Below are 27,737 nucleotides of genomic sequence, written 5' to 3' on the forward strand. Positions count from 1 at the left end.
ATCCAACTGGTATCTAACTCCTCTGCTTTCTTCATTTTTTTCCCCATCTGCGCTAACATTTATTCAGAAATCTATGCATTATACTTATTTAAAGATTGTTAGCAAAACCAATCATGAGTGAAAAATAAAGAGCATCAGCATCCACAACAATGAAGGGGGGTAAGTGATGGACAAAAATTAAGAGGATAAAAATCTGTTTCAAGACTGATATTTGTTCTTCTAATATTTCAAGAATTTTCCCATTTCCATGTAATGTTTTGGATGGACCATATCTCAAGTTATCACACTTGGCTGCACTCTTTATCTGGCGCAGGCTGAACCCTGGTAGCCCTGTATGCCCGTGGCTGTAGGCAGTTAAGCCCGTTAAGACTAGAAGAATTTAACCATTTTTAAGAGAAATGGGATCAAGTCCCACAATTGGGGTTACAGTATGTACCTTATCCAACCAAATACAACCACGGTAGTTCAACCACATACCTGCTTGGAACCTTTTCTGGAAGTAAAGAAAGCATCACAGTTCTTCCAACGACATTTCAGGGTCTGAAAATTTGGGTTGGTGTGGTCAGTTAGCAAGTGTTGTTTCAGATGGTCCACAACTCCAAAGATGAGTGAGCACCCATGCCACTGGGAGAAAAAACAAGCCAGAATAAGCCAGGGAAAAAGAACTAATGCCTTTATTTGTGCAACTTCACAATATTCTACCAACACTGCCCACATGCACACTGCCTTCTGTAGCTTTTTAATCTTTTTGTCCTATTTCTGTTCTCAGTGGTCTCTATTCAGTTTACAGAGCTTTTTCCTGCCTCTAACCAAGCCCAGACCATCAGCAAGAATGGCAGGAAGAAGAGAGGATCTGAACCTTTATAAGATTTAAGCTTACCTGAGAGAGTCAGTAGGAATTTAAATAAACTTATTTAGTAGAGTAAATCCGCTTTTGTACATCACTCAGCTGAAGCCTTTGGTTTTAAACAGTTAAATGTTACTTTCTAAAATTATCTTTTTTTCCTGGCAATTTTAAGATGTTACCACTGACTTGCCCCAAAACATGCATATATACTAAAGAATGTGAAAAAGGGAACTAGTGATATATATTTACATTTAAAATTTACATACACATTGAAAAAATATTATTGAATTATAAAAAATGTTAAAGATCAAGCTATCCAAGCCTGAGAAGGGACTGCCCCCAGAAAATGAGTCTAAAAACTGTAACAAAGGAAGGCTAAAACCAGTTTGCTCATTACCCAGCAACGATAATTCTGCATCAGATTAAGCCTCACAGCTCTGACACTGCCATCATAGCACCCAGTGTAGATCTGGAAAAGAAACATTTATGGATAAGCAAGTTGGGAATAATAATTTTGAAGGAGGCTTCTGTGTAGAGCATATTAAGTGAACAACAATAAAATAACAACATGTAATTTAAAAAATACAGGTCTAAGCTAATTCTTTTAAGGCTTGCATTCATAGTTTACAAAAACCTACTAATGAATAAGAAATGTTTCCATAACTTCTATTGTTGGTAGTGTCATGTGTGTAAAAGTTTAGAAAACTTTGAAATATAATGCTACTATCCACTTAAATATTAGGCGTAAATGTGAAGGTGAATGCATTTCCAGGATTTAACCAGTTAGATTTATATCAAAAAGGGATGGAGAGGAAGGGCGAGGAAGAACATCAAGATTTCAGACTGAGAAGACTGATACAGATCCTGAGAATGCACACAATACAACTACTTAAAAAACACTTTTGTTAGGCAAATGCTCTACAGACAATCATCTTTTGGAAAGAAAAGGATATCAGACACTCGTAATTCCACAAAAAACATTCATTATTTTAAGAAGTCCTCACAGAAAAATCTGCAAGCTCAAGATTTCATCTGTTATCTTTGCTCAAGCCTTTTTGCCTCTTGGAAATTCATCACTGGGGTGTAACAGGCAATTTGCTACACCTTGCTAAGGACTGATACTGAAAATTATAATCGTTCACTCCACACTAAGCTTCTCATTTGAACACTTCTTGGATTTGAGAATGCCCAAACCAGAAAATTGCTGGAGACAGTTGAAGCCTCAGACTGTAAGCACAAAGCCTGAGTGCACTTTGCTCTCCAGCTCGCGCAAACAAGAAGTGAAGCTTGGGCAGAACATATTCCAATTAGCAGGAGATCAGTTCTGTTACACTTGATTCTTCTGTTATCACAGACATTACTATATATCTATACCTCTAATTTTACAGTCTGAAAGAAAGTTCGCACTCAAATTCCTACACATGCAGACAATTAAGTGCTTTTAATGACTACTTTGAACAAGTTATTTATGCAGAAGTGCTTCTGAAACCTATCCTGCAGGGCAGACGCATGAAGAGATCTGTGCACCTAAACCAACTGCACACCTTTGCTGAAGTTCTAGAGAAGGTTCCTAGAGAAAAACTTCACCCACAGTCAAACCTCTAGTATCTGCATGACTGTCTTGAGTAAAATTCAAACAGGATTTATGCTTGAAAAAAGGGAATATTTTACTATTTCTAGACTCTTCATTGCAATCATCACTGCAAACAAAACTATTGTTTTAAGACTACAATAAGCTAGAAGGTATTTTTTTCCCCCACACAATAATATTACATAAATACAAAGCTGTTATAGATAATTTCTTTTTTGGCCGACATTTCTAAGTCCCTCTGCCTTAGCCAGCAGGTTCATTTCATTATCTGAATAAATTGGAAGTGTATTGTATATGCTTGTGGAAATTACAACCTTCTCTTTGAGACCAGTGAAAAGAAAGAAGTTACCATGCTCTTATGGATGGTCATACACATGATCATATCTGTGTGGCCTCCATAGACTTGCAAGCGGTCGTGCGACTTGAAAGAAACAGAAAGAGACATTTAATAACATGACAGTTAATAGCCATTTTTCACAGACGAGCAAATGACAATGCTTCCACAAGCAGCTTCCTGGGCAGCAGCTAAACTCTCCCTGTGGATTCCAACCTTCATAGCCACTATGAAAGCTCACTTTTGCTTACACTACTTCTGCAAGTCTTTCTGTCCAACTAAGCACTTCCTCTTCCAATCAGACCAAACTAACGTTTCCCCACTTTTCTGAGCTATCATTATCTTAGGATAGCCCAAGCTCTAAAAAAAAGAATAAATGCTTTAAGCTATATTCTTTAAAACCCATGTATTTTGGCTGGTGAGAAAACTATATATTCTGAGTGACAGGAAAAAGAAGGACGGGCCAGAGGCCAGTAAGCACAAAGATGACTTCTATTTGACTTCATTCAAAATCATTAATTAACACATATTAGGTAAATGTCATTAGTAACCATCTAATTTCTTACCTGTAGTTCATAAACACGAACAAATTTATCCAGACATGCTGTCACCATCACTTTCCCAAGAATGTTCACAACCGTTACTGCGTGGTTATGCCCTTTATAGATCCGTACCAGCTCTCCAGTCTGCATCAAGAAAAAGCAAAGGCAAATTAATGTTTCTTTTTGGTTTGTTTGTTTTTGAAAAAACAAACAAACAAACAAACAACAGAACAAACCAGTTATATCTAACCTAGGTAGGTAGCTGGTTTCGATGCTCACAACTCAAAAAAATGGAAACACCCTTCATTAGGCTTCTATTTCCTATGAAGGCACTTCTAGATTACGATCAAATACTACTTATCTTTACTTTTCTTACTACTTTTCTTTACCCACGTCAATACAAAGCCATTCCAGTCCAATAGAAATACATGTCCCTATGAAAAGTGCCTAGTTCTCCTCTTTCCATCATCAGTTACATGTCCTCCCTATCCTGCAACTAGTGCTTTGCTATTAGCACCAGCAGTATTTTACGTAGCCACAAGGATCAGTGAGCAAATTTAGTTAAATACACAGAAATATACAATTTTTTCTCGTCAATTAAAATTTATGTCTGATAAGTTTCTTAATCTAACTTACTGCACAGCTACATGAATGCTTTTGCTAGCACAAGGTGGTGCTTTTACACCAAAGATGCTGTAAAAGAGGAAGAGAGTGGCAGCCTACAGAAAAAGCACTCACAACAGTATTCTGTTTTTGAACAGCTTTTGAATAGCTTTTGAACCAGCTAGTTTGGAATGCTGTTTGTGTTCCTCCACTTTTTTCTGCGATAAAGAAACTCCTCCCCCACCAGAATCTCTCACATGGCTTTGCTCTGAACCCATTCCACATTATCAGCATGTCTGTAGTAATATTTGCAAAAGCAAGATCCCCAGATAAAAAGGCACTGCATATCATATTAAAAGAGTCACCACGTTTATGTCTCCCAAGGTATTTTATCCCCTGCATCCCTCCATAGTGCATGGCCACATTAACAAAATCATATGACTTCTTTTTCTGGAAGCTATTCTGCCCCACCAGTCAAAAATTCTGGAAATATAGACCTTATAGCAAAAGAATTAATTGCCTTAGTAGTCAAAGTCATTCCAACTTTACATATGAGACTTACATGAATGTTGTGGGCGTGGACAGACTGATCACTGGAGCCACTGAACACCAGATCATTTACAACCTTACAAAAAAAACCAAAACAAATAATAGTTTTATATTTATAACAGACATGGAAATGGGCAAACAAAATATTAAGACACTGTTGAGTTTAAAGTTGTACTGTAATATTTCCTAAATTTGACAGTCTTAAAATTAACGGAGAGCATGAAAAAGCAGCACACACTGAGTTCTTTACAGAAGAGTTAGAAAACATACTATGGTACCCTAATGATGACTTTTGACACCTCACAGTTGACTTTAGAAACTGTTAACTTGCAGCCCACCAGGCTACCTCATCCTGCCTCTGGACTAGTCTCAGGGACCAAGCAAACTGAAGGCAGAACACTGCTCTGCACATGCACAGCAAAGCCCACTGTTTCCTGGAAACACTGGATGTAGAAAGATGGTGCTCCTGATAAGCACTAATCTAGAAAAGGAAGTTCAATGGATCCACCATGGATCAAGAAGGGACCACAGTATGCTGCCACGGAAGCAGGACTAGGATACCCAAAATATCTAAAGTGTCATATATAATTTATGGAATTCAGCCCCTGTCTGTTACATGACAGTGGTCACAGCAAAGCAGTCAGGCATGCATGTGTTCCACATTGTAGTATCAGGAGCCAGAAACCTGCAAATAAGTGGTAGAGATTCTTCTATTAAAAAAAGGAATACTTCTCTAGAGTTATATTTTTTTCCAGTTTTCTCCAAGGTTTGCACAATCTGGGTATGCGAAAGGTAGCTTCATCTGAATCTTCTAACAACATGACATAAAAATGCATTCCTACATATGCACCCCCAACAGTTTTGTTGGGAACATGAGATATGGCATCCAGCCAGAGAATTTTCCTACCAAATGACTCAGTTTTTCTCATTTAGAGTAGAGAAATCCTCCTCTGTTTCCTACCACAATCTGCTCGCTATTAGATGAGGAAGAAAAAGAAAAAAAACCACACCATTTTAATCATTCTTCGTCAAAGCCCTGTTTTCAGAGACTTGCCTTCATGCAGAGGATAGTCTTGCTGTGACCCTCCAGGGTTCTGAGGAGCAGCCCGTTGCGCGCGTCTCGCACGCTGATGGTGCAGTCGTAGGAGCCCACGACCAACAGCTTGCGCGCTCCCTCCTGAGCCGTGGCCAGGCAGCTCACTGCCCTGGGGCCATGGCATTCAAAGGTATCAACCTGCTTGTTGTTCTATTGAGGGAGGAAAAAAAAATGTTTTTTAAAAGAATTAAAACTCTGCTATGACACTGACTAGAGCCCTGGCTCCATTTTGTGTTGCGCTTGTTATAGCATCTGATTTCAGTTTAGCAACACACCGTTCCAGCAGAAGTTAAGAGTTGAATCTTAACAACCAAGTTTCCAAATCAAGGAAATAACTCCTTATGGTGCGACTCTATTTTCTGCCTTTTAAAAAAATATTTCATTATTTAGCAAAGGTCCAGTAAATCCTCCTTCCGAGTTAAAACAATGAGAGGAAATAGTGTTGTGAAAAAAATGCACAGCAGAATAAATTTGTAAGGATAAATTTAAGAAATTAGTCTAGGATCCATGAAAAGAATAACTAGAGAGAAATACAAACCAGAATAAATTTGTAAGGATAAATTTGAGAAATAGTCTAGGATCCATGAAAAGAATAACTAGAAAAATAATTTTTTTAAACAATTATTTTTATTCACTTTTAAATATGGGAACTGCTGATTAAGCCTCTTTGCCAGAAAACCATGTGAATGAGTCTATTCTATAATTGCAAATGAAGCAGGCAAAAATCAGCAACACATTGAAGTCTCTCCCACTACTTTGAAAGGAGGATTCACAAATAACCAACTGTGTCAAAAAATCTCTCGTGACACATGACTGGTAGGCCAGGCAGAACCTTAAGGAAAAACATGACAACAATACAGCAATTAAGAGAAAGGTAATGGGAGGGAAGGGGAGATGGGAAAGCTCTGTGCACTGACAAAATAAAGGACAAAAAGGGGCCAACAGTGACCATTTATACCAAAAATAACTTAAGTTACAAATACACTTACTACTCAAGAGGAAGAATGGAAAGAAACAAAGTGGAGAGAAAGAGCATCGCAGCAGGGTTTTAGGTGCCAATATTTAAAGCAACTAACCTTTATGCTGAAAGTAACCACGGTGCCATTTGCAAGGCCTGCATAAAGGATCCGCCATCTACTGTGTAAACAGAGCACTCTGTCTTCCAATTTAAACTGTACCATGCACTCTCTGGTCTGGCAAGAGAAAGACACATTCAAAGGTTTTCATTGACTGAAAACAATTCTGGGACAAAAAGCCCGAAGTGAATGATAATTTCTACCTACAACTTGCATTTTTTGAACCACGAGAGCTGGAGAAAAACATCTGAAAGTCTGGTGTCACATGGCGGTTTGATGCTGGTTTTAATCAGCTCACTCCCATCTTTGAGACTTCACTGTACTTCAGCAATCAGTCATAACCCTAAAAGCTTTATTCTTGTCACAACCTCTAATGTACACATAAGTTTAGACTATAGACTATATATATATGTATGTGTGTGAAAACCACCTTGTTACATGCTTGAGTTTGGCGGATTTCATGGGGATTCCTCACAGGGAAGTGCCATGAATCATTGGCCTGAGTCAAAAACCTCTGGCACTTTTCCCCCTTGAAGCAGATATTTGCTTTCTAGTCCACCAGGCAACAGATTAGACAAGCCTTCCTATCACTTATCCTTAAAAGTCCAGCCTCAGGAAGTCTCAGTCTGCTCTTCCACCTGCCCTCAGAATAATAGATACCTGCTCCTCTCTAGCTGCTCTACAAAGAGAGCGGTGCCTTCCTTAAGGAAGGTAGGTAGAAGTACAGCAAGACAAACAGAATGTTCATGGCCAGACAACCATGCTGCACTTTAGTGTTCCCAACATTCAGTATCCTGTCATGCTGTTGTGGCACTAACTCTGCTGACAAGCTATCCAAAAGATTAGGGTAGTAAATCACTTCATGGTTTTCTATTTGATTGGGTTTTTTTCCTGCTCCATTCTGAGGCATAAAGCAGGGCTCGCATCCATCTTACGTGGGTTTTAAAAGGCTTTTTCCATTTATATTTGCAAAGAAACACTCACATAAAAAAGCAGTACATGTTAACCAACAGAGAGTTTGAGTACCTTGATATTGTAACAGTTGATAGTGTGGTCGCTGGAGCCAGTGTAGAGGGCAGCATTCTTCCCGTTTGTCTGCGTGACCAGGAGGCAGTTCACTTTTGAAGTGTGGCCTTCAAAGATGGCCACACACTTCCTGCTCTAAAAAGGAAAGCGTAGGGTCTGTCAACGTAAAGGCCCATAATGTGTCTCGGGTTCAGTGCCTGACAGAGTAGGGTAGGACAGCTAAAAAAAGCAGGACACATGCAGTAATCTGTCTCCCCTTGCCCCTCTCAAAGGGAGAAGGGGTTGGGGAGGAGGAGAAGAGAGGTTTGAAGGAAAGAATAGAACAAACAAAAAACCAAAAAAACTTAAGCGCTTGAAAAAGCAGCTGCTTCCTTAACTACACAGTAAGACTTCACAAAACCAGACTTGCAACTTGTGATTACAATTAACGTAACACCATCCCCACAACCTTACTTACAACCAGATTGTAGGCACAAACAGTTTTGTCTGCTGAGCAGGTATACAACAGATTCCCAAAAATCTGAATAGCATTCACTGCAGCTAGGTGTCCCTCAAAGCTTCCCTCTGTAGGTTCTTCATCCTCACCTGGCTCCGAAGACACTTCTGTAGGACAGAGACACAGGCATTTTGACTATGTGAACACATTCAGGCAAACACACCTCTGTTGTTTGTATCACCAAACAGCAGAACTGTTTTGTGAGCTCAGCACCTTAAAGTCATTGTGGGTCCCAGCTGGAGCCTGTACGTGGCAGAAGGCAATACAAAATGCCAGAAAGACCTTTATACGATGTTAAGTCCAGAAAGATCTTTAAAATAGAAAAAGGATTGTATTATTGTTTGCCCTACAGCTCTATGGAGACTGTGAAGTAGAAGTGTTTTTGTAGGAAGAGGTAGTAGGGGGATGTGGAGGGTTCAAGGCCCAAAGCAGTCAATGAGGGATGACTTTCGTGAGTATGCCTCACTTCCTACTTCATTTTTCAGTGCAGGTTTTTATCTTCAGGGCAAAATTCCCCTCTGGAAGCAGTCTAATTGAGACTTAACTCAAAGTCCTGCAAGATACTCTACACAAAGTATCAGAAGAAATGCTTAAAAGATATACCTGATGAGTTCTTTGATCCTCTTAGTGATGATATGGAAGTCTGCGTCTCAGCCACGCTGTAACACAGAAATAAAGAATATGGAGAGTTGACTTTGCATGTTCATTTTCAGACAAAATATTGGTGTAAGTAATACTCCACGATACAAGACTCTGGACTTAGTAGAAAATAGGCTGTAACAGAGAGGCTCAAAACCAGGCTTTCCTTGGAGGGCAGCCTTGTTCTTGCATTAGAGAAATTAGTAGGTAACAAGACACATTCAGTTGTTGGACCAAAAACACTAATTCAATTTTCATTTTCCCCTCTTATTTCACTTTTGAATGAAATTAAAAGTTACTGATGTAAGACCTACTGAATAGGAAAAAAAAAGAAAGAAAAAAAAAGAGACCTCTTATGAATATTGTTGAATGCTTTTACTTTAGAGGGCTACAATAATCTTACCTTCTTTTCCCATCATTCATATAATTTGTGCCAATCTCACTGGTAGAGCTCACTTCATCATAACCAGAGCAAGATGCCTCCAGGACTGCTTGATCCACAGAGCTGTGTGAATCCCTCTTCGATGGACTGTCTGGTTTCTCATCTCCCGACTCCGATGAACCAATGTCAACGACCTCACACTGGGGCGCTGGAACTTCCACCAGCTCCAGAGAAGCATCACTGTCATTCTCATCTTTGTTCCTTGCTGTTTGAGCAGTAGCTCCATTCTCTTGTCTTGGAGGACCGGACGTAGTCACTTTGTCTCCTTTAGGAACCTTTCCACCCTTGACTTTCCGGACAGGCTTAGAGTCAATTATATCCTGTTCTGTATCACTGTTCTCTGGCACACGGGCTGCCCTCAGAGTTTTCTTCTTCCTTAACTTTCTCCTCCTCCTGTTTCCTTTTTCTGCTGGGACTACAGTGGGTACCGCCTGTTGCCCAGACAGTCCTGCTGACAATTTGGGGGTTTTATCCACTGGCATTTCTAAAAGGACTGAATGCTTTGGAAGAGGGGTGCTACACCGATCCAGTATAAATCTTTCAGTCACTGTATCATTTGCTTCTCTCTTGCTGAAAACAGAGAGTGAATGAGGAGAGGGGTTCTCAGGAAGTCCAGCCTTTCCCCTGTCGGCAGCAGGCTTGCGAACATCTTGATTAGTATGTTGGAAACAAGTTGCCAGCTCTGATAGGGATACGGTTGCAGAGATCACTGGATACACTGGAGTCTTCTGGTTGGTCTCTTCTGAAGAAAAGAGACTAGTGTTACATTCAATCTGTCCGGCAATAAGTATTTATGCAAAATTCCTTCCCCTACATTTTTTTGTTTAGACTTAATTGTGCATATAAAGCACATATATCTACATGTTGAAAGCTATGTGCACATGCAGATCTGCTATTTCAGTCAGCTATGCAGCCTTTAAAAAACATACCCGGGGAATAAAATGTTTACCTGTGTACCCAGAAGCAAAGGAACAGGGCACATCACTCATGTTCCTGGCTGACTCTATGATTTTGAAGTTCTGACAAACAACCTTTGGTGAATCCTACATTGTCAGCTTAAGAGGCTACCAGCCTTCACCGTGTGCTCCCCTACCAGCTGTCACCTCTACTGTAGGACTGCTGTGAAGCAATGCATGCTTAATACATCTCAGCTCCTCAGTGACATAGTTTGAAGATCTTGTGCTTAACCCATCTGCCTTCGTTATTTCTACCAAGTTACTTGGATGTAACTCAAAGTAGATGAGTCCTGCACAACCCACTCTGCAGCATCATTGCTGCCATTCCCAGGATAGAAGGTATGTCAGCCATCAGGGTAAGCCGGTGGACTAAGTGATGGGCCAAACACACTGTCCTTGTCATTTTAACTTGAAGCTAATAGGAACAAACAAATCCAACCTCTCAACAGAGACAGGCTAAGAGCACAGGCAGCATCTCGCAGCTGTGCTTCCCACACCCTAAAATTCCCCAGTTGCATTTGCAATAACTATAACCCGGAACAGGATGGTTCAAGTTCACTGTATTTATTGGGTGGGATCCCTAAACATGACTGAGAACCTGGCTGGATTTGAAACACTTCCCTGCTTCAGTCCCTTAGAAACCAGCAACATTTAGACAAAGCTGTTGGACTGTTTAACATCCCACAGTACAAATTTGATGCTTTGGAATTACACATCCAACTAGAGACAGCTTAAATGTCAATATCTTGCCCCACGCCTTCCTCGGAAGGGAAGTTCCAGGATAAAACTAGAACTGTGCTGAATACAAGCCAAACATTACAGGGGTACGGTCTGTTGTTTTTTTTTTTAACTAAATTTTTCTGAGACAATGTAACCTGCAAATTCTTGTTTGTTCTTTTTTTTAAAGAAAACTAGAAACCGGTAGGTGCAAATAATTACAATTTCCACATGCTTAACAATTTCAAAAACAGGGAGTCCATTTGGATGTGTTGTGAAGGAAGTCCCAGTTTCTAAGATTATTAAGTTGATAAAATCCTACAGAAGTTAATGGGAGTTCACCCCTGCACAACAGGCTGCAGGTTTGAGACCCAACTTACATTCTTGCAGGGGAAAAAAAAATAAAAATCCTGATTTTCTTAAAGCTAGTTCTCTTAAAACAAAGAGAAGCCACACATACCATCCTTCTGCTCCACCTCTTCTGCCCATGAAGCTCTTGGAGAGCTCTGAAGTACAGAATTCACATTCTCTTCCGAGCCTTTTGGAGACACAGGTTCTCGTTTAACTTGTACTGAGGAGTCAGGAGGAGTGGCAGGTGTGATGCCAGAAGACTGGAATGGTGATGGTGTATTTACATGAACAGAAGCTCCCAGTGGAGGTACAGAAGAAGATAAAGTGTCCAGAAGGGGCAGGAAGGAGCCTGCAGGAATTACGTCAGCTGCCATCTGAGATTTGCTATTTCTTCTCTCACTTAAGACACTGCAGGAAAGTTGGTCTGACAGTTCAGAAGGTTCATATGTTTCTAATAGCAAAAGAGGAGAGCAAAAAAACATACAGAACAAAAATGTTCATATTTTACAATAAAATTTAGTGGTGCCAAGGGCTCATTTCTTTTGGACAGACATGGAAGAGAAAAATTGGTTAAAACGCCACTAGGGGGCACAAGCAAAGGAGACATCACACTTGAACAAAGCACACTTCAATATTGAAAGCCTACAATTTTATTGCACATTTTAAACAAGTGAATTCAAGTTAAATGGTATTTTTACAAGGCAATGATTTCAAAGAATATGAGTCAGTATACCACTGTTGTAGTTTTATGGTATCTCATACCTTGCAGTCCCTGCAAGATCTGGATTCTCTGACTTCTCAGTGTACTCATTTCCATGGTTATCTGCAAAACAGTTGTGGTTTCAATCACACCTACTTAAGGCAGTTTTTTGGGCTGCTAACTTCTAGTTTGCACAGTCTCAAAAGCCCACTGTTACCTGTTGCTTTAACACGAGGAACCGTTGAACCTCAACATAGGCAGCCTGCAGGGCAGCCCTGGCCTGCAAGAGACTGCTGTCCACACTGTGCAGGGACTTGCTTAACTCTTCTTCCCTCAGCGAAATAGCCAACAACTGGTCTACCTGAGAGTGCTCTGAAAAAGAAACAAAATGTAAAGTATAATTTCACGTTACAATACATTACACACGATATCTAAATAAACACTACCACCTCAGAATGTAAAAATCACATAAATTAGGCCAAGCATCAAGAGTGATAAAAGAAGCCGAAAAAGAGTATCTATGCACAGAACAGTCACATCTACATGAAAGAAGAGCCAAGTCGAGTATTGCCCTTTGCAAGATCTCAGCCTTGACTCTAGTAATGTTTTTTCCATCATAACTTTGCCAGCACTCTTCCACAAAGAGCTCTTGTTGAAGTACATGTGTACATAAAGTACAAATACATACTTTCCATTAATGTAATCAAACAGGCAAAGGCAAGTATAAGCTAAACAAGATTTAAATCATTCAGTTAATTCAGAGGCCAAGGAAAGGCAGCTTAAGAGAAAGAGAACCCAATGAAAAAAAAAAAAAAAAAAATCATTTACTACCCAGGATGATTTTGGGTGGTGAGACTCATGTTTGCAATCTCTTCAGAAAGAGTCTTTGAGCACTGTACTCAGTGAAAAATCCTCCTATACTCCTTTCTAAACCCCTCTGGCTTTACAGACAGATTCTCCAAGCAAATTAAGTATGAGCACTTAGTTTTATTCAGATTGTACTTTCCTCTAGTAGATTTACTAAAATAATGGTGATACTGAAGCAAAGTAATGGGAGAGATTTTACTAAGTTGAAGGTGTCATTATTCTCCATAAGAGACACTAGTTGTTGAAGACAGAGGCTGATAAAAGACCCCACCTTTTCAAATAGTGAAATATTAGTTCCTACAAGAAGATCCATATTAATTGCCCTGCATTCCAAACAACTCTCAATGTAAATAAACAATTTTAAAAAGAGAAATGGAACATTTGAAAGCTATTAAGTGGACTCCACCCTGTATTCCATAACCTGGAATACTGTGTGCAGGTCTGGAGCCCTCAATATAGTAAAGACATGGACCTGACGGAGCAGGTCCAGAGGAGGGCCACTAAAATGATCAGGGGGTTGGAGCACCTCTGCTACAAGGACTGGCTGAGGGAGCTGGGGTTGTTCAGCCTGGAGAAGAGGAGGCTCCGGGGAGACCTAATAGCGGCCTACCAGTACCTGAGGGGGGCCTACAGGAAGGCTGGGGAGAGCCTGTTTACAAAGGCCTGTAGTGACAGGATGAGGGGAAATGGCTTTAAGTTGAAGAGGAGCAGATTTAGACTGGATATTCGGAAAAAGTTCTTTACTATGAGGGTGGTGGAACACTGGAACAGGTCGCCCAGGGAGGTAGTTGAGGCCCCATCCCTGGAGATATAAAGGTTAGGCTTGACGAGGCCCTGGGCAACCTGGTCTAGTTGGGGGTGTCCCTGCTGACTGCGGGGAGGCCGGACTAGATGACCTTTGGAGGTCCCTTCCAGCCTGGACCATTCTATGAAAACATTCTCCCTAAAACACAGATTAGAATTAGAAGGTAGTTGAATAAGAAGGTAGTCATGGGTCCCCTTTCCTTCAGAATTTCATCCAAAGAGGCAACAAACCTCTCTTGCCGGAGCAGGGGAAAGCAAAGGCTCCATCTGTGCAACTCAGAAAACGAACTTCAGGCAGAAAGAAGGTACAAAGTCTTCTCTTAGAAATAACTTCTGACAAATTAAGATGGGACTCTTCAGAGAAGAATCTGTTGCAGACCCAAGAACAGTCCACCCCATGACCTTCAGTAAGAGTCCAAGAAGCACCAAATTAACACTAAGGAACTAGCATTTTAGCCAAGTCAAAATACTACTAGTATTTTTATAACCTCTATACCAAATGCACATATGTATGATACTCACTCACCTTTTTTACCTTTGATTTTTCTTCTCTTATTCTTTCTTTCTAGACTAGGGATTTCAGGAGAAGATCCCTCCTGCAAGTAAATCATTTATTAACAAAAGTTACAAGAGCGATTTTGCCTAAAAAGTCAAACATCCACTGTCTTTTCAAGCATTACTTGTACCCACAGAGAGGAATATTCAAGTAATTTTGCCCTTTCTTGTATAACTCATCCTTCCCTTTGCCCTTAAAGGAGGGAGATCAACAAACTGAGTGCCATGTCTTCACCTCAACTAGGAAGAAATACTAAACAAGCAAATAGCCTTCTACTTGCTCAGATGTTTAGGACTGCACTTGGGTCAGATTTTTCACTCTACAGTTTTAGTTGAAGATCTAGATGATTAAATCAATGAGGAATTAAAACTATCATTTTCTGCATAAAACAAAACCATTTTGAGGACTGTGATGGGAAAGATTTTTTTTCTCCTTTGGGTAAGTCCAAGACAGAACAGTGAAACAAATTCAGATTGAAATATATAATTTTAAGTATATAATTTTGTAAAAAGGTTTGTCTTTCCTTGCTTGACCAGGTACATCTAAGGAAAATAAGTTTCTGCTACAGCATAGCTTACATTTAGGTTTTGAACCACCAAGACTCTTGCTACAACACAAAGTACTTCAACAGATGTATTTTAATAGCTTTCATTTACCCACATAGTATGCCAGTTACCAAATCGAAATTCCTACTAATTAAAAAATTATTAAGTCCTGCGCTAGGAAAGCAGAAATGGAAAAGATTCTTAAAATTAAGTCAAACAAGCAAATTAGTTTGAGGTTATCAATGTATGTACAAGACAATCAAATGGAGAAAGTCCTCCTTGCAGAGATCATTTCAAGGCTGAAAAATGACTGAGGGGAAAAAAAAAAATTAGCACATCAAAGCTGGACAAAAATTGCACACTTACTCCAGTGGCTCTTCGTTTCTTTCCAACTCCTTGGCTGTCATTCTGCTCAGTACCAGATGTGCAGCTACTGTCTGTAGCTGCATCTACGTTATTAGACACTGCAAGAAGTGAAGCATTATTTGAAGCCGGACGATTTTCTTCTGAGATTTCTAGTACATTTTGTTTTTCAAGAAGAGGTGTTCTCTTCTCTGGGCTCTCTTGGTCTTGTTTGGTGAGGCCTGTGACCTCAGAAGTGGCCTGTAGGCTGTGTCTCCTTCCACTAGTCTCAGTTCTTTCAGACATAAACGGTGACAAAGGAAGAGAAGCCGTCTTCCGTTTCAAGTCAACCTCAATGCCAGCGCTTGCCTCATACCCAGATGTTACATGATGTGAGTGGCTGGCTGCAATTATTTGCCTTTGCCCACTTTCTTTTGTTTTGGCTTGTTCACTGAAGAAGCTATAAGCAGAAGGATTTCTGTCTGCAATGACACTGCTTTCAGAAAAGCTACGTTTTCTGGCCGAGCCAGGCACTGCTAAAGAAATTCCTTCCCACTGGAATCCTTCCAGAGTAGACAGGTCAGATTCTTCACCAAGTTCTAGACCCTCTTGCTCATTTTGAACAAGTGGCACCATTTCTATACCAAACCTTTAACAAGATAAAAAAAAGATAAATACACATGTAACAAGCCAGCTAAATCTACAAAAAAAGCCTCCCCCTTCCCCAAATGCACATCATTGTTTTAAGAGATCTGGCAACTCATGATCACGAGATTTAGTGGTTAAGAACTGACAGTATGATTTCCAAGTCAGAAAACACGTTATTATAATTATTCCAAACCAAGTTTGGAATAAGAACATGTAACATCTTTTTAAGACGCTTCAAAAACTTCAGGTTTATAGAAAGTTTCAAGAGTGAAATATATTCTTACTCTAAACACAAAACCAAGCTGTGTACCAAATTAAAAGATTAACATATGAAGAGGAAGCATTTCTTCTGCTTGCAGCAATGCAAGCAATTCTTATAGTCCTGAATAAATGAAGAAATAACCAACCGTCACAGAATCGTTCACATCTTGATTCCATTTTTACATTCTTCCACTTACTAGAACTTGAAAAGCAAATATATTGCTAGTGTCCATACTCAGATACTGAGCAACAATTTTGAATCTATTCAAATCTTCTCTAAGCAGCAGACTACTATTACTTATCTACAGATAGACAGCCAATGCAGCAAGCAATCATAAAAACTCAAAACTATTTATATATACAAAAGATCGTGGTATAGCAAGCTTCATTCTGAAGTCTTAGCTTTAGGATTCTGGAATTCATTTCAGATTTGGAGAAAAACAACCCTTCCCCCTCAACACACAAACACAACGGCATGGTTAGATTTGAAAGCTACCAACCTTGGTAAACCTTTGCCAAGTTCCTGTTTCTTCTTGGTTACCTGCTGGATGACTTGATCCCAGTTTACATTTCGCCGGGAAGCACTAAGAATCTGCCTGAGGGTGGGTTTAAGCCCCGACTCCTTCTCAGTCTCGCTTTTCCGATGGCCGCTTACATTCCGAATGCGCCGCGCGTTATTGAGATTGGGCTCTGGAAGATGTGTCCCGACTTTGCTCTTCAAACTAATGTGTCTTGTCAGGTCTCTTTGCAGAGAGGCAGGGAGGCCAAGTTTGCTTAAATCAGGAAGAAGAAGGCCTAGTGACTGGCTTCCTCCTTTTTGCAGCTCAGGATCTGAAGGATTTTCAAAACCTTCCATTTCAAAGTGATCATGTGACTTGACATGCTCTTCATCCCCTTCCCCATCCTGTGAGGAGATCTTCAAATCCACATGCAAATGGTCCTGACTGCTCGATGGAGAAACTGTGGATTCCCTCTGAAACGTAGAATCTGTTAGATCAGTAGAAGCAATACTTGCAGGAGCCGGCTTTTCATCATCTTCCTTTTTAGGGGTGGCAGGTTTACCTTCTGGAGTGTCACACGGTAAACAAGGACTAACAGAAGAACCCAACTTTTCAACTTTTGCTTCTGACTTTTCACTTCCCGCTAAATCATCATCACTCACATCTTCTAATGAATCTAATCTGCACTCGCTCTTTGGCAATACTTCTCCAGTTTCTTCCTTTTTCTGGTCACTTGTATCCTTGCAAGATCTCAAGGGAGCATTTTGTAAGGAATGGTTGGACTGAACATCTTTGGGGTTTTGTTCTGCATCACTTGTGCTATTAACAGGCTCTCCAAGATTGCTACCAAGAACATCTTTGTTGTCTTGTAAGTTACCAGCACACGCACCATGCAGCTTCGACGAGTAAGAGGAGAAACCGTTTGTTTCCAAATTCAGTGCATTCAAATGATTCTGCTCTTCACCACTAGTTGAGCATAACAGAAGCTTGACGTTTTTTAAGAGACTGTTTGTATCTTGCTTTGGGGAAGATAACTTTCTATCTGTGATATTCAGAAGAGGGGATTTCAGTGATGGCATTCTATTACTTCTGCCATCATCTTTGTCAGGCTTTTCAGCACTGGAACCGTCTTTCATTACCTTGCAAGAATCAAGGTGATCTGAGGTTACATTAGAAGGGGGAGATGATTCACATTTTTTAAGTTTTGAAAGGCTAACATTGGCTTCACAAGATTTTCCTTTCATTGGTGAATCAGTAAGAGGCATAAATACAGAATCCATTTTATCTGGATTTTTAGAAACATTATCTTCAGACCGTGGTTGCTGCTCTGCAGCTTTCTGGGATGGGTAGGGAGTCCAGCGATGTATTTTATCTCTGGAAGGACTGCCACTTTTTCCACTGGCTCTTGAAATTTTGCTTTCTTGTTGCTTCGACGTACAAAAATCCAATGCCCCCTCAGAAGGAAGTTTATCACTAGTGAAATCAAATGAGTCACTCCTATTTTTTCGATCTCTGTATGACAGAACATCAGTATCTTTCTCCTTCCGCTGCCATGCATACCTTTCCTTATTATATTTAATTGGCTCTGATGAATATGTATCTCCTGAGCTTCCAAAATTCCAGCCATTTGCACCATGAGGACTAGACTTCCAGTTTCCTCCATAACTCTTGGAATTCCAGCTGGAAAAATGACCAGTTCCTTCCGAGTGCCAAGTAGAATTTCTCTCCCTGGCACTGTGATGCCAATTTGATGTTCCTCCTCCCCGCCCACTTGGATGCCAAACATTTCCAGAATTCCCATAATTATGCCGATTTGAAGAGCCTCCTGAAACATTCTGGTGCCACCCAGAGCGTCCCCTTGGGCCACCTGAATGTCTGCTTATATTAAGGTTCCTCTGAGAGTGTGAATATTTGCTTTGTCTAGAACTAATATAATCATCCTTTTCCCACTTCCAGTCCCTTTGTGAAGCATTATGATGATGCCATGATGACTGATCATAAGCTTCTCTTTCTTTGTAAGTAGCTCTTTCTTCTCGCCTTCTCTGTGATCTCCTATCATCGCATTCTAATTCTTGGTTTGCACAGCTTGGTTCAGCTTGCCTATAAAACAATTGAGAAAAACCTAAATTCTGATGCCATTCTACTGCAACCAAAGAGCATGTAAGCCTTACGGATTTTATTTGCACTGGGAAGAAAACATTTCTTCCTTTAAATAAAAAGAAACAGAGATAACTTATTTAGCTGCTTTACTGTTCAGGCTTCTGTAGTATTTGACTTTCAAAACTAGTGTTGTACCTTTATTTCAAAATTGCTCATACAAGAACAACTGCTTTGGTGCAGGAGGAGCTCAATAGACTAATTCTTAAATATTTCTGTTTAACTCAGAAAAGAATATTCCTTCATATTTACTAGCTATTGGGCTAATAAGAAACAAACAAAAAGAAAACTTCATTTTGTTGTATAGTCTTTGTAATTTGAGTAATCTTGATAGACAAAAAATTATTTTTTCTGAAGACTATTCTTTTGGTGTTAGCTGTTTATTCTACTTCCCAGAGAAAACAACTGAGATCACATCTCAGTTTATAAAGCTTAAGTTAAAACACATATGTAATACATCCACAGAAGTTTCTTTGTTTTAACCAACAGACTCCCAACAGTCCACAGTGTGCAATGCTGAGTCTGTCTGAGCCTCCCAGAACCACTATCCACTGCCCTTTGAATATACTTGTACTTGGCAACTTATCACAAACACGTGGTGAATTACCACATGTACATTTAAAGATAAATGCTACCTTAATGCCGACAGCTATTCCCGGGGTCAGCAGTCTAAATGTTCTAAGTAGTTCTCCCAAATGGGGAGTTTTAATAAAAGTTTTTCCAAAAATTGATTACAGAAATGCTTTTTTTCTCACATTGCAGGAATACATTCAATTTAGATCCCTGGACAAGCAAGACAGGAAACTTTCATACTACTGCTTAATAACAATTGATTTGAGTAAACTGAAAATTTAAACTGTATCACCCTTTAAGTTTTCAACACATTCCAGTTTTGCTAAAAGATGTACAAATAATTACTCTCTAATGGGAGACAGCCCACCGCATAAGAAGAAGCGAGCTCTAAGACAAGAATTCAAAGAAACAATGTCTAAGTGATACTGTTAAATTCTAGGAGCTGACTCAGCTAGATTATGATCTAAGGGAAACAATTTTCTGTATTAGTAACTTAATCCATATAATTTCTTTTGTCCCCCCCTCCAAACCAGCATCCAGCTGAAAGAGATCTTCTAAGATTTTATTTGCCTCAGAATACCACTGTACTGACAGCATTAGTCTTTTGCCATAAAAGCAGAAAAAGTGACATTGTTGCTACCTGCATTGACCAGTATGAAACCACGACCATCATGCAGCACAGGGATACCCTAGTATGACAGAATGGTGTCAAAATCAAGATAATCTCCACAGATTTGTGTACTTGGAGGTGCTGACTGAAATTTCTGGCCACAGCAAGCAAGAGTTCTTTCAAAAAATCATATGCCTCTTTAATACCATTGCCATGCAATAAATCTATTTAAACAGTATATTCCCAGCTGGAACACGGTTATTAGAGTGCACACTTGCAGAGTCACATGGAAGACAAAAAGCACTACTTGTTACTCGCTGCTGGCTTCCATTTCACAGTGAGCCACTAGAACTATGTTTAGCTACAGGTAAGCAGCAAGATAAAGGAGGTAAGAAATTTCATTCAAGGACTATGGGATTTCAGCGTGACGTTGACAGAACAATCCAGTTCACTTCAAAACCAGACAGATTAAAGTTTTATAACAAAGCATGTTCAGCAACAGCTTCTAAAAGCTGGCTTCCTATAGACACCTCACGCCCCAAATATTAGCATTACTGTCATATTTATTAAGCCTTTCAGTTCAATGGGTATCAAATGTTAAAATAAAAACATCAGGACTCTCAAAACCCAAGATTCCATACTGGGGACTATTTTTATCCATAATGGAGAATCGTTGAACTTCCTTACTAGCAGATCAGCAGAACAAGAACATTCAGCAGAATCACATTTACATGTTGAAACTACAATATCTACCCAGGTGTCTTGGATTGTTCTTATAACAAGTACGCTGGCTACAGGTGGTTTACATTTCATGAGCACCTAAGCCTTAGGAGCGTATCCCAACTGTGTTATAAGCAAATCTATGACCTAAGAGGAAAAAGGAAAACTCACCGGTTCTGTTCCTTCCTTTGCTTGATCAGTTGAATGAGTTCTTTGTCAAGGTATTCTTCTTCTGCCTCTTCTTTCCCTTCCTCTTTTCTGTCATGGGCATCAACATTGTCTTTGTGCAGCTGGCTGGAGATGTGCTTGGCATATGCTGACAAACCCACCAGTGTCACCCTGCACACCCGGCACTCATGGTTGCTGTCCCTAGGAAGAGAGGCAGAGGGTGGACTTTCAACTCTGCCAACAGGCATGGCAGGTAGCTCTGGTCTTACTTTGTTTCCTCTGAATGTGCTCGCGTTGAAGGCAACTAGGTTTTGCTCAGTATATTTAAGTTACTTGAATTCTCTGGCTTTTTCTTTCAAGGTCTAGTTTTTTTGATGGTCAGTTTTTAGAAGATTTTTTTCCAACAATCAAGAGGTAAAAGACTTGGTAATAAAGCTGCATTAACTGGGGGGAGGAATTCTTCTTGAATTGTTGTACTCAAAATCTTTTCAGAGGAAACATAGCGAGTGAGGAGGCAGAGTGGAAGGCTTACAGAGCTAGCAGGAGCTGCTCTGAAGCCCATCCATGGTGCCAGCTGCACTGGGGAAGCCTGGTGACAGCTTCTACATTTAATCCTTGCCTCAAACCTTCCCCCAGTGAAATTTAGAAAAGGGAGGAGGCAGCACATGGATACAGCCAATCCTGACACAACACAACCTAAACTGGGACAGCTGAGACCGCTGCCTGGAATCCAAAGACTCCACAGCACAGCGAGTGATGGGAGGGTGTCTTCAGTTCACTGTACTTTATTTGGTTCAAGCGTGCATGAGGTCTGCCTTCTACTTTAGAGGCCTTATCTTAAAAAATACAGAAATTATTTCAGCTGGAGGAAGTGGACAGCTGTGTCAGACAAATGGCTTTACTCATGTTTCAGTGAATACCGGATTAAGGTTACAATTTTTTTTTTACCTTTTTTTTCTTTTTAAGTTCAGATTTCTAAAAATACCTTATTAGTTCTCCTGACAAATCTCTTCAATACTCTACCATTAAGGAAATACGTTGTTAAAAAAGATGCACCTTCACTCCAGGTACTAAGCCAATATCCTTGTTGGAGTACTTAACGGAGCGTCAGCAGCCACCCTTTATTTATCCTAGAAATCTGTGGTTTCTCTAACACAGTTGAGATATTTAACCAATGCAGTTGTTCAGGCACAGCTAGAGAGGGGTTCATTTCAAATAGAGTAATTAATAAAAATTACACTTTTAATATCTGATTTTTTTTGTCTTTTGCAGCCTAATTTCAGATGAAACGCTTGGATAAATTTCATTTACCAAGTCAGTAGCTTACAAATTTAGCCTGTGTTTTCCAGAGAGGGGTGTACTTCATTTTGCAGACTTCACACTCACTAATAAATATTCAAGGCTCAGACAGCCTATATATAGTATCTCATTAACCCAATAAAGATAACCAAATACAATCAGCAAATTTTCCTAGTGCTATCGGAACAATCCTCTCCAGACTCATAAATGGCACATCTATGCATTGCTAATAGGACTTATTTTTAACTTGTGTCATCACACAAGGCAAACTGCAAATAAGAAGCAGCTTCTTTTCTACATAAAAGTTCCACTTGAGTCATAGGGGCACTTAAGGAGAAATGCACCTCAGTGGTACTAATTAGATTTTAAGAGAACAATCCAAATCTTTCAATTTGGATTCGATTCAACAAGACACATCTTTCAATTCTTTCATAAAACTTTCATCACCCTCATATACAGACTTCATAATAAATGTAAGTTTTGCACACTTTGGACAAAGCCAGTGAGTTAGCAGCCAGCCTAAGGACAAACAGCTTGTTTCTATAGCTTCTACCTTAGGAGTTACTAGTTACTAAGCTGCAGTTCTTGTACCAACTGATACTCTGGAAAGAAAAGACCTGAGCGGGTAGTGACTGCAATTCTCTGTTCTGCTCTTAACCTATGTGAGCCTAAAGAAAAAAACAACACTTTTTTCCTACTCAAACAACTGCTTTAATGAATTGGCTGGGAGTTCAGATAGAATTAAGGGAATTTTGATTTCCTCCACATCTTTCTTTCCTCTAACCCCATTAATATCAATCAGAATTGGGCACACTCCACACAATGATCATGTCTACACATTTCCTCACCATTCAGGAACACCACACAATCTTAGTTGTCAACACACAGGCCAAAAGCAGTTTGAAATAAATAGGTATTCTCTGTATGAAAACATCCAAGAGCTTTATTTACTGTATGTGTACTGCAGGTGGCAGACTCAATATCCCTTGTACAATAGCAATATTTCACTTTCAATTTAAAAAAAAAAACAAGACAAAAGAACCACTAAAGCTTTGTACTTGATTCCTTATATATCACACGGAGCATGATTTCAAGAAGAGAAGAGTCTCAAAATGTTTCAGAAAATTATTCTAGCCCTTGAGATTACTAAATTAAGCTTAGAAGGAGAAAAGTGTGAAATAACATGTGCATTTCCTTTACCTCTTCCCTACAGGAAGTCTAGAAAGTGACTTCTAGTTGAATGTCAAATTTGGAAGCAGTGAGATGCTGATACTACACACATAAGTGGTATTATCCTCTGTTGCACAATTCAACCACACTCACAAGGCTATTTCTTGTGCTTATTTTCTACTTGGAGCACCTTTTGCTTTGTAAGGCTGTAAGACTCCTAAAAGACTTCTACTACACTTAAATGGGAGGAAGAAGCAGCACAGGGGAAGAGAACAAGGCTGCAACTGAAAAACAGTTTGTTATTGATTTTGAGAACAAACATCTTCCATGCATTCTTCTGAAAGAATGAAGACAGTTACCTTGATAATAGAAAATGTAATGCTGATGAACAAATTTAATTTAATTTCACTATTATGGAAATGGAAAACCAAGAACTGCCATTTTAGACACAACATATAACTGCTAGAAATTATTGTTACCTTCAAGAGTCACAAACTAAAAAAATATTAACTTAGAAGGCCAGAAATAAGATGGAAAAATATGTGAAATTTTAAGCTGTAATCCACACCACTTTCTGTGCTGAGAATCTCAGAACCATTGTCAGCAGAAGAAAGTCCAGAACAGGAAGGCTCTACAGTTAGCTGACCAGAAGCCCTAAGGCAGTGTTTAGTGCTGAGGACGTTCTGGTTTCTGAGCAATCCCTCCCCAGCTGTTCAGTAACAGAACAAATCCTTTTCACGCCCAACAGGACAGATACTGAATAGCACGATACGCTTGATTCCAGACACATTTTCAGAATGTTCCTAGCTCCCAAGACCCCATTGTGTGAGGCACTGCAGAGAAGAAAACAAAATGATCTAGGTTTTTTTGGTTTGGTTTTCTTTTCTTTTCTTTTAAAGTAAGTAGCTGAATTCAGAACAACAACAAGTCCCAAGAAGGACAGGGCTGAGCAAGAGATGGTGACAGCGAGGGAAAGAAAGAAGAGGAAAGGGAATGCAAGGAATTTAGCATTTTTATGCCCTCCCTCTTTACTACAAAGCAATTTTTATTTGAAAAAAATGAAATAGCTTCCAAAAAGCTGCTTTCATACGTTTCCAATGTGACACAATAACAACTTTGCTAATCTGGACAAGTTGAAGATTTTCTGAATCCCACTAAAACAAATTTAATTTCAAGAGGAAAAGATCTTTTAATTTTCTTTCCAATATATTTTAATCCTTTGAACCCCAGCCTAAAGACAGACTGATAGCAGAAATTCTCAAGATGGAAAAGTCCCAATTTACTAACCTGTTGTGAAGCCCTGGTCAAATTAATCAAATATTAAATGGAAGTAGAAATCAGACAACAGAGGTTATTTGCTGACTGTACTTTAAGTTAAAAGATACTGCTTACCTCATTGTCCTGCAATACGGCTTATTTTATATTTTAGAGAGACAATTTGAAATTTTAGCAGATATAAATGGCCATACACATATGCTACAGGTTTTCTGGAAGTCTTAACCTGAAAACATATTAGGTTGCTGATTTAGATATACTTCACCATTATACACAACAGTAGAATAAAATACTATGCAGCTGGCTCAAACAAGCGTCTTCAGCTGTGGCATAGATGTAATACAAGCTTGTACTCCAAACGTGGTTACTTTTCTGCAGCTATATATGTATGCTCAGTATATAAAAAGTTACTGAAGAGAAATAAACTGCAAAGTTCTTCTAGTTTTGAAACATTATTAAACAAAACGGTTTATGAATTCTACTAGAATTGAACCTGGCACAACTTAACTAGCATTAGTATCCCACATCTCCAAGAGTTCAAAGAGGATCACTTCTTACTCCATTACAAGGTGTTTAAAAGGGATTTGCCATTTCCATATAAAGTTTATGCTGCAAGTTGATTAAAAATAAGTCCGTAAGTCAAATACTTAAGTGCAGACTATCTGATCTGTCTGGTTACCTCAAAATCCATACACTTGAAACCACTTCTAAGTGCACTCTGGTTACAACCTGATGCCATATTATCAGGATATGTGAATACCCCTTAACTCCCTCCTCCTGCTTTCCACACGTTCTAAATAAAACCAAGGAAACCAGAAGGAAAACACCATCCACCATGGTTAGGTCCCTTGACCAAGAATCTGGACCAGGGTGGCAGAGGAAAAGGCAGTCACTCAAGCAGATGTAAACTTTATATCCAAGACATCGGCCTTCTCACAGTGGTCTGAAAGATCAACAATTGTTTCTGTATCACTGAAAACTTTTAAAAAATATTTCAAAAAGGAACAAAACAGTGTTCACAATTCTGCCAAAGGCAGAATACTAGTGCTTCCAAGAAACCCTGCATGAAACTGCCAAGACCTAAAAAACATGTTTTTTAATTTTCTTTCCTATATTTCTTGGACTGCAGTGAAATCTTTTTTCCACATTACTGGTTGCCTCCTCTTCATGTCGAAAACTGAGAACATGTTCATTGTCAGCTTTATCACAAGGCATGCAACTAAGTGATGCATAAAAATAAATTGTGTAATTCAGCTTATATGGGAAATAGGACATGAATACTTCCAGAGTGTGACATACAAACTGCATAGAGAGGAAGGATGCCAAGATTGTTCTCATACCTTCCCTTCAGGTTTTCAAGTTCTCTGTGGTGAAGCATGCTTCTCATGTGTTCTTCCATCTCCTTCAACATGGGGAAAAAAGTAAAATTGGTCAAAACAAAACAAAACAGTGTATCGTATTTGAAAAGCTCACTTTTGAGAACTCTCCTGCCTTGCAGGAACATGTACTCTACTCCTGTAGGGCTGTAGCAGTTGCCATTCCCATTTCTATGACCATGAAAACCCAAGTAGTCAGACTCTCAGGAAGTCATATGATGTTAACTTTCCTGAGAAAGGACGCACACGAATCATTACAATTCAACAGAAGAGGAGCAGAATTCCAGGAGACAAACAGGAGTGCATGTAGCAAAGATTATTAGGCTGATTTTTGACAAATTACTATTGATCATAATTTTTATTAAAAGTCTCATTGATGCCACTCTCCAGAATCATAGTAATCAAAACACTGTTTGCCTGTGCAATCTGAGCAGTCTCACTGCACTTGTATGATGACACAGCCGTAGTTTCATCATCACATATTATTTTACTCTGTCAGATGCACTTCAGAAACTGAGATGTGCATACAATGTCAGCTTGTTGTTTACAGCAACCTTGATCCATGAACTGCAGTGGTAGTATAATTAACTGCCAAGGAAAGAGAGCTGCTGGAAGAGAAATAATGTTCATAATTCAGCAAAACGAAACAGTTCAGAAGGTTTAACTTTCTCTTTGTGCCAAAGCGTTTGGAAATCTTCAAAGAACTAATCATTATCCTCTTCAGTCCTTGCAATCCCATCTGCAAAGGGAAAGCAACATCTTCAACCTTGAAGAGTTGTGTGAACTATGTTGGTATTTGCAAGATATCCACGTGCCATGTGGCTAAGCGGTATCTGAAGGTCCATTAAGAAACACTCAGTGCAGGTTTTGCACGATAGGCAGTATACAGAAGATAACACACCAAATTTATGTGTTAATGAAAACACATGCTGTGCTGTGTAATTCCACATTCTCCTTCCATACGCAAACACAGATCTCTCAAAAGGAATTAAAAAAAATGCACATTACGGTACTCTTAACATAGCACGATTTATAGCCAAATGAGTTTGAGTAGTTTTCATTTATTATCTTTACATAACAATGTCAAAAAAACAAAATCAAAGACCAATATTCTTAACATTCAGAATCCAGCATACTGCACAGCTCATTTTAAGAAAGACGCTCTAAAACACATGCAAATATATTATTTCATTTGCAACGGACTACGTCAGTAATATTCCTGTTGGAGGGAAAAATCCTCCTATTTTGCATAATTTAAAAACGGAAGCACTTCTTATACACGTTTCATATTACTACCTTCATATTTGTATCTACCAATAGATGTAAATCATTAATTATTTACCTTTCTTGAGTTGTACACAATGTGACATAATATGCATTTTCGCTCTCGAACCATGCTTATTATTCTGGAAAGATCTTATCCCATACCTGCAAATAAAAATACTTTTAAAGAACCAACATTCAGGATTACTTTTTTTTTTTAATGAATCTGTTTTAGCAAGGAAAATAAAAATAAGTTACTATTCATGAAAACACTTGTGCCAAGTTTAAAAGAACACATACTCCTTACGCAAAATCAATATTCTTCAAAAAAAGATAAGGTAGTTTTGAATAGTCATCTAAAATAGCTATGATATAACCTAGCCTTCCTTTTCTTTCATTTTGTTCCTTGACCTCCAAGACATTGCACTCATTCTACAAGCAAGCAAAGATCTGTAGGAATTGTCTCAGCTACTCAGATCAGATCATATCGAAACACTTTTCAACTAGGATGATGAGAGGGAGATAAGGAATTGGGGAAACAAAGTAGATCAAACTCAGATCTTTATTAAGGTACACAGGCAACTCAAGTAAGAGATTTATAAGGCCTTAGATTTATAATGGCCTGAAACAAAGGCCAT

The 27,737-nt window shown here is 39.2% G+C and overlaps 1 protein-coding gene across 2 annotated transcripts in view; it reads right to left on the reverse strand.

Moving 5' to 3' along the window:
• The window catches only part of ZNF106 (zinc finger protein 106), a 37,160-nt gene that overhangs the window by 1,274 nt on the left and 8,149 nt on the right, over nucleotides 1-27,737 (reverse strand). The window contains exons 2-21 of one of the 2 annotated variants that reach the window (XM_014950294.1): nucleotides 27,179-27,264; nucleotides 25,801-25,862; nucleotides 20,720-20,917; nucleotides 16,489-18,588; nucleotides 15,104-15,728; nucleotides 14,163-14,232; nucleotides 12,183-12,337; nucleotides 12,028-12,088; nucleotides 11,375-11,716; nucleotides 9,203-9,980; nucleotides 8,764-8,819; nucleotides 8,122-8,267; nucleotides 7,665-7,799; nucleotides 6,639-6,755; nucleotides 5,521-5,712; nucleotides 4,480-4,542; nucleotides 3,339-3,458; nucleotides 2,788-2,859; nucleotides 1,245-1,316; nucleotides 478-624 (exon numbers count right to left, since the gene is read on the reverse strand). In XM_014950294.1, coding sequence (XP_014805780.1) covers nucleotides 478-624; nucleotides 1,245-1,316; nucleotides 2,788-2,859; nucleotides 3,339-3,458; nucleotides 4,480-4,542; nucleotides 5,521-5,712; nucleotides 6,639-6,755; nucleotides 7,665-7,799; nucleotides 8,122-8,267; nucleotides 8,764-8,819; nucleotides 9,203-9,980; nucleotides 11,375-11,716; nucleotides 12,028-12,088; nucleotides 12,183-12,337; nucleotides 14,163-14,232; nucleotides 15,104-15,728; nucleotides 16,489-18,588; nucleotides 20,720-20,917; nucleotides 25,801-25,862; nucleotides 27,179-27,232 — 5,565 coding nt within the window. In that variant the 5' untranslated portion in view covers nucleotides 27,233-27,264. Of the gene's footprint in view, nucleotides 1-477; nucleotides 625-1,244; nucleotides 1,317-2,787; nucleotides 2,860-3,338; nucleotides 3,459-4,479; nucleotides 4,543-5,520; nucleotides 5,713-6,638; nucleotides 6,756-7,664; nucleotides 7,800-8,121; nucleotides 8,268-8,763; nucleotides 8,820-9,202; nucleotides 9,984-11,374; nucleotides 11,717-12,027; nucleotides 12,089-12,182; nucleotides 12,338-14,162; nucleotides 14,233-15,103; nucleotides 15,729-16,488; nucleotides 18,589-20,719; nucleotides 20,918-25,800; nucleotides 25,863-27,178; nucleotides 27,265-27,737 lie in introns of both variants that reach the window. The other variant, XM_014950293.1, reaches the window with a different exon arrangement.

Source organism: Calidris pugnax, unplaced genomic scaffold (assembly GCF_001431845.1).
Source record: "Calidris pugnax isolate Ruff unplaced genomic scaffold, ASM143184v1 scaffold68, whole genome shotgun sequence".
Classification (NCBI taxonomy): Eukaryota; Metazoa; Chordata; class Aves; order Charadriiformes; family Scolopacidae; genus Calidris; species Calidris pugnax.